Source organism: Echinops telfairi, unplaced genomic scaffold, assembly GCF_000313985.2.
Source record: "Echinops telfairi isolate 266 unplaced genomic scaffold, ASM31398v2 ScPeMD7_1;HRSCAF=3_1, whole genome shotgun sequence".
NCBI lineage: Eukaryota > Metazoa > Chordata > Mammalia > Afrosoricida > Tenrecidae > Echinops > Echinops telfairi.
In genome coordinates, this window is record NW_022103897.1 from 6,975,525 (window position 1) to 6,986,851 (window position 11,327).

General features: G+C 40.1%; 1 protein-coding gene across 1 annotated transcript in view; it reads right to left on the bottom strand.

The window, feature by feature from the left end:
- RASEF (RAS and EF-hand domain containing) overlaps positions 1 to 11,327 on the bottom strand; it is a gene marked incomplete at its 5' end in the record, with an annotated part of 57,677 nt that overhangs the window by 30,791 nt on the left and 15,559 nt on the right. The window contains 5 exons of the mRNA XM_004717532.2: positions 1,266 to 1,354; positions 2,424 to 2,508; positions 4,657 to 4,725; positions 6,972 to 7,087; positions 10,699 to 10,776. Coding sequence (XP_004717589.1) covers positions 1,266 to 1,354; positions 2,424 to 2,508; positions 4,657 to 4,725; positions 6,972 to 7,087; positions 10,699 to 10,776 — 437 coding nt within the window. The remainder of the gene's footprint in view (positions 1 to 1,265; positions 1,355 to 2,423; positions 2,509 to 4,656; positions 4,726 to 6,971; positions 7,088 to 10,698; positions 10,777 to 11,327) is intronic.

The following is an 11,327-nucleotide window of genomic DNA, read 5'->3' on the forward strand; positions in this document are numbered from 1 at the left end:
TATTGTGCTCTCAGTACTAGTTAGAATGTTTCATTTTGTTTTCTTTTCAACCTACGTATTTTCTATAGGAAGAGAAATTACTAATTGAGGAATCAACCCTTTTAATTGAGGAATCAACCTCTTAATTGAGAAATCAACCCTAGGAAACTAAGCTTGCATGCCTCTAGAACAGTTTCATGACAATTCAATATGTAAAAATATAAAAATAAGTTATATCTTTGTTAGCACTTTTACAAGAAAGGCAACAGCAAAACAAATGTATGAGGTAACATCACATAAAGCCATAAAGGATACACAAATACATATACAACATGCTTTCATTAAGTTTTTAGATTAGCATCAAAATGAAAACAAAATGTTTAACTTCTGGTATTAAGCTAGTAGCCCTCAGGAAGGATCATCAACCCAGATCAGAGACTTAGACATACTCCCAAATTAATATTTTAACTAGTAACATATGTGTATGTACACATATGTAACTATGTCTCAAGCAATAAAAATGCCAATATTTTTCATTTGTTCAAAAACAAAGCTAAATGCTCACTTTCTGGTTAGCATCAGGCACTTCATTCTTTAATACAGTAGTTCACAAATTCCTACTAGTGAGTTCTTTTTCTCCAACACAGCTTAGATAATAAAATACTATTAAACATTCACAGACAATGCTGGGGAGTTTCAATCCTGTCCAAACATTTTCGTTTGTTTGTATTTTTCTCCAGTTCAACACTTCTGATTTCATAGATTTAGGGGTTGTACAAACGCATAAGTTCTCAGTTACTAACTGAAAGGTGGGCACTCTGAATTCCTTCAGGGGCACCCGGGAGAAAAGCCTGGCATTTAACTTGTGTAAGACCATGGCCATGGAAAACCCTATATGATGTCATTCCACACTGACATATGTGGAGTTGCCATGAATTGGAATCAACTCAAAAACAAATGGTTTGGCTTTGAGGGTTTGGAGTTTTATTTGTTTACTTGTTTGGGTGATTTCACTAGTTTCCCTGAAATACAACATAATGAGCCCATTTATGAGAAATGATTACAGATGAGGGAAAGGTGAATATATTAAGAGCAAGTTGTGACAACATCTTAAGGAAGAAACTTGGCTTCTCTAAAATATTGATATTTTCTCATTTGTAATTAATGCTTTAGGATTTTAGAGTAAGATAACAAAGAATAGAAAGAACTTGATGCCCACGCTATATATTATTATTTTACTTCTTAGATCCAGAATTCAAACAAATAGAAAATAAGTCTTCACATACCTGTCATAACGCAGAGGTTGAGGAGAATGACCATTAAATTTGGGGCTGCTCCTAGAAATTGTATTTCCTGGAGAAATATTATTTATGCGCTGTAACATAGAAACAGTTTTGTTATATTCTGTGTATGTTTTCCCACATATTGTTCTCCTTGAAACATACTATTTAACTTCTTCAAACATGACCAACACCTTGAGATTCTATGTGAACTAATATGAGCAGGAAAATGACGCGAAAACTGCAAACAGATAACCGAGCATAAGGATTCCTCTTCATTATTGTAGCTGAAGTCTAAACCCTGCTGTGTATGACATAAAAGAGGACTTGTTCCCCAGGTTTACCAGTCCCCTGCAATACCAACTTCCTCAGATCTGTCTCTTCTCCCACCATCACTCACTCTGAACGTGCCTCGTTCACATTCAGAGCTGGCGATGCAGCTGGTGATGCAGCTGGCGATGCAGCTGATGGCCACACACCTGTGAAGAGGCTTTATGAAGAATGCAGTCTGGGGAAGGTCCTGAGATTCCAAATGGGAGCCTGGCTTGTTTCCGTAGAAGGGTTTGAAATCCCACGCTTCCCTTTGAGAACACAACTAAGATAAAGAAGACTTTTTATGTCAAATCATTTTGCCCTCTTAGCCTCTGAGGGGTAGGGGAGAGATTTTATTTTTACCCCCAAAAACTGCCACTTTTCCTTATACTTTTGTTATCTGTACACCTCCTGGGGGTGCTGTTGGACTGCTAACTGCAGGGTCAGCAGTTCAAACCCACCATGTGTCCCTCGAGGAGAAAAATGAGGTTTATTGCTCTGGCAAAAGTGAACAGCTTGGGGAAAAGGACTGCTATGATTCAAAATCAATTTGATGGCATTGGGTGCTTTTGGTTCTTGGTGTGTGCAGCTCCCTCTTTCAAATTCAAACACCCCTTTCATGTCTTTCTCTGTTTTCCTAGGACACCTATCAAAAAGAATTGGGTAACACATAGGCATTTCTGCAGAAGACTGGCAGACTATTTTTTTCTCTCATTGTTGGGAACTTGTTTCTCTGTATTGTAAGGATCATACATATATGAATATCACTTCCATGAAGATATACAATTTTGACCACCTACGAAATAATCCACCTCAGAAAGAATAAACCTTTTATAAAGTCACAGTGCATACCAAAGATCTGTTGAACTTGCTATAACTGTTCTCTAGAGCACTTCTCAGGCCATCATTACTGTCATGCAGCTTCCGGTTGGCTGTTCTACAGAATAAATAAATATATAAGTTAATAAATATGAGTGAACGGTTGAGTCATAAAGAAATGGTTTCAAATATGGAATTACTACCTTTTGTAACTCTATCACTTCCCTTTGAGCCTTGTTATACACTGAGATAATTTACTACTTGTACTACTTTCATAACATATTAATTGAAGCATCATATTTCCTTAAAGCTGTTGGAACAGTTTATGAATGAATTGTTATTAGCTACTCTGGTATTTGAATAGGTTTCATCCAGGTCTATCCTACATGAATATCTAGTCCTATCACCTGAATAATGTGCTGCTCTCTCCTTATCCTGACCCACCTAACAGTCAACCAAATACACTGGGCTTACACCATGCTGCATTCTCCTGACTACTAGTACATTCTACTCCGGACCTGGTGTTGTCTTTCCAGGTATCATTGTTTACCAGTAAAGAGCTCAGATGCTGACTTCAGACTTCTGGGCTCAAATCCAAGGTAAGGTACTTACAGCTCACGTGACTTAGGCAAATCTTAAAACAAATAAGCAAACAAATAAACAAAATAACCACTTAACATGAAATTGGTGCTATTCATGGTGATCCCGTGTGTGTCAAAGTAGAAGCTTCCATGACTTGTATGTTTGAAGTGAACTGCCAGGCCTTTCTTCTGAAGTGCCTCTGTGTGAACACGATCCACTAATATTGTCAGTGACTGGCTGATTTGTTGATAACTCTTTGTAACTCGGAAAAGCGGCCCCTTTTCTATAAAATGAGGATAGCAGAGCTCCTGCAATGCAGAGTGGCCACGTTTTCCCTCCCTAATGTCTACACATCCTCCTTCTCTTGGCTTGATCAACTTTGCTCCAGGAGCACGCTCTTCACCACCTCATTTAGCATGTGAAACTTCCCGTTGTCTTCCATCACTCATGGGACATTTCTTCCTCTCTTCTATAGCTCCTGATGCTTTTCTTCTTCACCTAGACTGGCCTCATAAGGATATGTTCTTCTCTCACTTGCACCCGGTAGCACTGCGGGCTAAGTATTGTCTCCCAACCACAAACTCACCCATTGCCCCGAGGGAGAAAAATGAGGCTGTCTGCTTCCACACAGTTTAGCATCAGAAACCCTAGGGAATCATTCTAACAGTTTGCTGTCAGTGAAAATCCATCACTTTAGTGGCAATAGGTTTTACCCCTCTGACCTGTTTCTGAAATACCTAACCCATAAAACATGTTGAGTGAAAATCTGTTGTAGCAATGAATAAATGAATTAATGTGACCGCTGCAACGAATGAGCTTATATGTGAAACTTAAATATTTAAAATGGTAAGAAAGAAACATCTGTCAAGCTGACCTTACTTCACTGGGGATGTGGACACTTAAAAGACAGCAGAAGAAAATACTGAGTGGGTTCGCATGACAAGAAGGGGTGAGGAGAAGAGATGTTGTGGAGAAAGCCCTCAAGAACAGAATTATTTGCCATTTAGCTGTGAAGCTGACACCCATAGGGTTGGCACTGAGTCAATTCCAACTCGCATGGCCTTCCTTCTGAGGGGCCTCCAGATGGGCTTGAACCACCAAACTCTTGGTTAGCAGCCAAATAATTTTGCTGTTTGCCTCACCAAGGGTATCCAAAAATGACACCACAGGTGTAATATCTCCATCTGAAAAAACCTAACAAAAACATGCAGGGTCGAAATCGCCTCTACAGCAATAGTTTGGCACAATCAATCAGGAAAGAAGGTTTCACGCACACAGGGCTGTGAAGGGCAACGAGAGGAGAAGCAGGAAGATTCACTGAGCAGAGCTGCAGAGAATCCTGGTGAGACCAGGGCAGTAATTCTTCACAAAGAGACATCGCCGGGCAAGTGAGGACGCACAGTGCGATGGTTTGTTTAGCATTAGCGGCATCGAGGAGCACAATGGATGAGCTGGGTGTGGAGCTGTGAGAAGAGATGAGGACGCACAGTGCGCTGGTTCGTTTAGGGTTAGCGCATCGAGGAGCACAATGGATGAGCTGGGTGTGGACTGTGAGGAGAGACACACTGGCCTGAGAACCCCATCTTTTGAAAACAGACATTTGTCTTAGATGGGGTGTGTGTTTTATGAATCTTCTTTCAAAAGAAAAGCTAGAATATAATGAAAAATGTAGATGCAAACTTACTGGAGGATTTCAATTTGTCTCTCAAGACTAGTTCGATCTTCTGTGTACTCGCGGATTATTTCCAGGTCCCTGTAAATTCATATTTTATGATTGAAGGACAGTTAGCCATTCAGTCTTATACCTCATCTACACCTACCCTGCCCGTCCTTTTCCAAAGACAGGTGCCCTTTTGATTTCATCTTCACACCTGCTCCACTCTCCTAGGGCACTGGCTGTTCTGGCAGCACAGTCCTCTGTTTCCAGGCCCCTGCATACAGCCACATGCTATGCTGCCGTGGAAAAGCCTGTGCCCCGCCGTGACACCTGCCTCTACCCATCAACACATCCCTGCACCAGCAGCTCTTCGATCCCCCACCCCTGTGACCCAAGACCTCTGAGACCTTCTCCTAGATTCCTGATCGCTAAGTGTTCACAGTAGTCCGGCCCTTCGGTCTAATACTCTTCTCTGCTCATTCCAAGCTTTATATGCAAATGCCAACACGATCCACTGCCTTCCCGACCTTGTCCCCACTCCTGCTCCTACTCTCTTCTTCCTCCCCCAAGGTGGAGAGAAGTCCCAGACTCAGGCTCTCTCTCCTCCCTCAGTGTACATGCACATTCTGCAATCCCTCTGCGGCATTATTACCGAAGCCTTGGTTTCCTCTTCAAAATGCCTGCAGAGGGCAATTTGCACTCTCCGCCGGCCTCCATGCCACCTCAGCCCCATTGCTAAGTGGACGAGCTTCTTACTTAACTTGTTCTTACTTAGAACTCTTAGGGTAACAGGTTCTATCTCAAATAACCCGTCCACATTCACTCTTTGAAAGGTACGTGTTGAGAAAGTTGTTTACCACATGGTCTTCTGGCCCTCACCTGGACAACCTAATCAGATGGTCGGCCTAGATCACTGCTTAATATTGGAGGTTGGGCCCTGAGCTTCTTCTGTCCTGTTTCTTCATCATTAACAGGGAACCTCTTCTCCATTTCTGCATATACACTAAATCATCTTTGTCTGGCTTACTACTTAAGTGTGTGTGACAGATGGCACCCCACGCTGTCTGTCCCTGTTAGGGGTAAGAAGAAGAGGTCCTTTGCCTGAAGCCTGAGAAAGGAGTGCTGGCAGACCAGCTTCCCTGGTTAGTGGGGAGTGAGACCTGTTGGCCGTGGAGGACCGACACATACATATGGAACTGAGCACTCTGTGTTGCTTCTCTATACAAATCAAGTATTATTTCAACCAGTGTCTGAACCAGTCTGGACTGCCAACCATTTCATTCAGAACTGAGCACTGTACCATCGCACCATCAAGGTTCCTTTTCTTTTTTGCACATCCCCATATATCTATAAGGAGGAGCCCTGGTGTAGTCGTGGTTTAAAACCACCAGCTGCTCCATGGGAGAAAGATGAGGCTTCCTCCTCCCGTAAGAGCTACAGTCTCTGAAACCCACAGGGCAGTCGTTTTCTGCCTAGAGGATTGCGCAGAGGTGGAATCAACTCAAAAGCAGTGAATTTGGAGTTTTTATATAAATATCCAAGGAGTCAAGGTGGCCTGGGGGACTATGAGTTGGGCTATTAAACATAAGGTCAGCAGTTCAAACCTTTTCTGGGGTTTTCTACTCCAGTAAAATTTTACAGTCTGATAAATCCACAGTGGAAGTTCGACTTGGTCTAATAGAGTCACTAATAGTCAGAATTGATTAGATGGCAGTGAGTTTTGTGATAAATATAGAGTTTTGTGATAAATATCTATAGCTCTCCAAAGCCCTGGTAGTAGGATGGGTTAAACTTTAGAATGCAAGTTAGCAAGGTCAGCACTTCAAATCCACTAGTTGCTCTTGGGAGAGAAAGATATGGCTGTCTGTCCCTATAAAGATTTACATTCTCAGAAATCCAATATAGGGTTGCTATGAGCTAGAATCGACTGATGGCAGTTTCAAAATTTATATGTGTGTGGGTTAGGACTTATGTTATTACCATCAGAACACACAACATGGGAAAATAAAATCACTTGCCAAAAATATCCCATTTCCTGTCATATGATGTATGTCTACAATCCCAACTTCAGAGGATTTTAAATAGCAGATTCCTAACAAATTAAGTATAGTCTTCTGTTCCCAGTTATTTCAAACACTTATTAAGCCATTAACTATGCTAAGCAATAATTAGTCTGCTTGATTTTAAAAATCATTAACATGAAAAACACTAGGAAATCGTACAGTAAAATGTTTAGGTACAACATATTAGAAAAGTTAATAAATCAACTTTTACTATTATTTGCAAAGAAGATTAACTAAAAATAGTCATTCCATTCAAGCAAAAGAAAAAGAAACAAATACCTTTCAGAGTTCAGAGTCTGATCAGCATAATCACTTTTCAAAGCATCCAATTCACTCTGAAGAAAGGCTATGCTTGTTTGTGCTTCTAAAAGATCTTTCCTAACTTTCTGATTTTCCTAGAGAAGAGGAATAGAGTGAGCACCAGACTCATTACTTCTGCCTACACAGCACTCCTCACCCCTCCAGACCGCTCTGACTTTGCTGTCCCATGAAACACTGTCATTCAATGCAGTTTGAGATTATCATATATTCTTACTGTGTCAAAAATCTAAATCCTCAAAACTGAACTTTTTAAAATACATTTGATATTTGTAGCAAAGTACAATAGTCAAGAGCTTATCATCATGCACTTTTAAATGTTATCAGTGAAATAATCTACACCAAACATTTGAACACCTGTTTAACTTAATGACAGCTATAAAAGTACTGATAAACAATCTGTGGAAGTAATAGTGCATTATCAGCAAGCAGAAAGACTACAGGTTACAATGTGTCCTATCGTCAAACATTGTTACGTTTTTCACTTAAAAAAAACTATGGCGAGGGCATTTTTATATTTTCTGAAAAATACCATCACTGGAGACTTCTGGTTAAAAATAATAGAGCTACCATATGAGTTTTTCTTTTCCCCCTTCTGCAAACCATAAATATGAAACCCTAGAAGAAATGAAACAATGTCAGTCTGGTATAGTTAATTATTTGATATGGCTCTCCTATCAACAGTCTTTATAACACCCAACACATAATTTGGGAGAAACATGCCAATAGGGTATATGACACTCTAATGTGAAGGTTGGTCACTTTGCCATTTCACTGGGTAAAAAGTGAACCAACTCAGTAGTGGAATGGGAGATCTCACTTCCACCAAGAAAGAGGAGGCAGGAATGGAGTGCATCATGTACCTGGAGATCCCTGTGTGGGAATCACAGTAGGCAACTGTGATGAGAGAGGACGGGAGAGAAGAGGCAGCAGCACAGTCAAGAGCCAGAGTGGGAGACCGAGCAGTTGTCTTTGTGACCCACAGAATGAGTAAAGCCGAGTACCTTCAGGCAGGGCACTCATTCTGGAATGGGGTACCTCCAAGATCATTTGGAAAGAGGGCGGGTAAGTTTGAAGGGTTCGAACCAAAGACCTTCAGGCTGAGGGTTATGGTAAAGCGGAGTGCCCTATGGGCTGAGCATTCAGCAGCAGGATCACAGGTTTCTAATTCTTGCCCTGGTGGGGCAGAGACCAAAGAGCCACATGACTGAGAGATCTTGAAGCTGAGAGAAGTGTGACTGAGAAAAGGCATAACTGACCAAAGAACCACTGTATCTTGAGCATTTCTGATATTGAATTGTTACCTCTTCCCTTCCCTAATAAGTCCCTTAACTGTGAGTTTTGTCTAAATTCTGTGTAGCCATTGTGATAGATAATAGAGACCAGCAGAGGAGTAAAGAGTGTTGTGGGGCAGATGGGTGGTGTCAGGTTGGTAATGTTTCGAGGATGGAGATATGTCTGCCTTTTGCTTCTTAGGAATCATCCTTGGTGTTGAGTTGGATTTTCCTTCCCTTTTGTGAAGTCTGAGGAAGTCAGAGGCTTCCCCCTCACCCTTTCACATTGGGCTGCTAACTTCAAGGTCAGCATTTGAGAACTACCAGCTGCTTTGTGGGTGAAAGATGAGGCTTTCTACTCCCCTCTACAGATTGACAGTCTCCGGAAACCACATGGGCAGCTCTGCTCTGTCCTCAAGAGCTGCTACGAGTCCGAATTTACTCAATGGCAGTGAGTTTGATTTTTAAAGAATGGAAGAACAGATCATGAGCAATATGGAGAGCTTATTGTTGAGCATTTCTGGAAAATGGAAATGTGATGACAAAGGGATTATAGTTGGGGGAAGAGAGACCCAGAGGAGGTTGAAGACTTTGGCTCGGGGGGAGTGTGTAGATGAGCTGATACCATGGGCTCAAGTAGGAAGAAAATGTTTTGAAAATGATGGCTACACATGTACAAATGTGCTTGACACAATGGATATATGTATGGCTTGTGATAAGAGCTGAATAAGCCCCCAATAAAATTATGTGTTGTTTTTTTTTTAAAGAAAGCAGCAATTGGCCAGGTATAATTCCAGATTCTGGGAATAACCATGAGCTGAAATAGAGATTAAGTGTTCTGTGTATTAAGAAATTCCCTAAGCCCTTCATCTCTTTTACCGCAGCAAAGAATTACAGACAGCCAGAGTCAACTATAAAGGCAATAAGACAGAGTCTCTCTTTGTAAGAAGAACTGAATGAGAATAAAGCTTCTCTGTGACTAATCAGGCCCCACTCTTTCAGATAATCCTCAGTGCTAAAAATGGTTAACTGTTCAACTTTTAACCAAAAGACTGGAAGTTTGGATATACCCCGAGGCATTTCAGAAATAAATAAATAAACCCAAACCAAACTCACTTAATATATTGCTTATTGATCCAGACATATGGTTAGCATGTTTAGAAATAAAATCACTTCAATGAAAATTATAACAGTATTATTCAAAATTAATATTTCTTTAGGGAGAAAACAAAATAAACCCTATGCTTCATGAATAAAAAGAAGTGGCATTGGTGAAACATGAAGACATCAGAATCTCAGACAGAAACCCAATAAAAAAAGTTACTGTAGAAGAAAACCATGATTCAAATAGAAAGCCAACTATGATGTGGCACAACTAGGAAGTGACCATGAAACAAACTGGGAAGCTCCACTTTGGGGTGACAAGAGGATGATGACTAAATAGAAGGAAATGTAATCGTAACTCTCTTCTTGGATTTACCGTAGAAATATTTAGAATCATGATAAGAAAAATGTTCTTTATTCTCTTTAAAGCTCTAAAGTGTTCATAAATGCAAAATCTATAAAGATTTTAGGTTATGGACTGAAACAGAACAGTTTCCAATGTGCTTGCTTTGGACCCATCATCAAAGGTAGCAGTAACTAGAAGAGAACATCATGCTTGGTGAAGCAGAGGGCCAGAGAGACAGGGGAGACTTCAAATGAGATACATAGGTATAATAGCAGCAATGATAGACTTGAGTATGTTTGTAATTGTGGGGATAATGTAGTACCAGGTAACATTGTATTCCACTGAACACAGAGTTATGAATTGGAGTTGACTCAATGTCAGCTATTACATATTCATCTAAAGGAGAAATAAAGAAAACTTAATATTGATAACAGAATAGTTAACATTCGGTCGTACTCTAGTAGATAGATCCCAATCCCATCCCAGTTGTATCTTATGGAAGAACAGAGGCACAGACACAACAGGGGAAGGACAATGTGAAGAAACATCTGCAAACATCAGAAGAACACCACGGATGCTGGAAACCAAAGATAGGCGAGAGGCATGCAGTAGTTCCTCTGAGAGAGCGCACGGGAGGAGTCAAGACAGTGATACTCCGGATGCAAATTTCTGACCACCTACACTATGAGACAATACATTTCTGCCCTTCATAGTAAAGGTACTGTTTTCTATGACTTTTAATAATTACTTTGATTAAAATAATAAATAAATACATTCATAATATGTGTGGCTATTGTAGAAGAGAAAAGCATGTATAAATATACCTCAGCTCAAAGGCTTTTTAGAGATTCCCTAACACATTCATTTACCTTTAAGCTTCTATTTCTTTAATAATAGCATGACTATGTTTAGAAACAACAATCTAAAGGAAATGTATTTCTGTGAATAAATAGGTGATTCTTACCATTGATAAATCATAAATTTGCTTTTTTAATGCAGATACATCTTCTTTTTGACTTATATGTTTTGATTGTTCTTCTAGCTGGAATAGCAAATAAAAGGTATACATTTATGAGTCCATTTTTAATTAATCTGATAATGCTTAAGAATGTCTTAAGATATGGGAATTTAAAAAAATTCTGAATTGGCTGAAAATTTGCAGAGCAAATCATTTTTCCATCCAACAATTCATGCACATTTGTTTCAGGCCATTGACTGTACTCATTACTACGAAACATCACTTTTCCCGCTTCTTCCCCATTTCACATTTTTATTCCTTTTTCTCCAACCCTATGAACTTTATTCTCAGGAGTGCATACCACCCTAGTATCATTGTTGTCCTTACAGAACTATTGTTTGCCTAAACATTGAGCCACAGGGGTAACCTTAGTTCCACGTCTGAAGAATGACCAAGAACCATAGTCTCCAGAGTTCCACCAGTTTTCATCCGACCAGGGAGGCTGGCCTTTTTAATGATTTTGAGATTTGTTTCACAGTTTTTTCCCACTCTATCCAGGGCTTTCTAACGTAATCCTTTTCCAAGTAAGTTGGTAGTGGTAGCTAGCCACCAGTTAGTTCTTCTGATTTCTACTT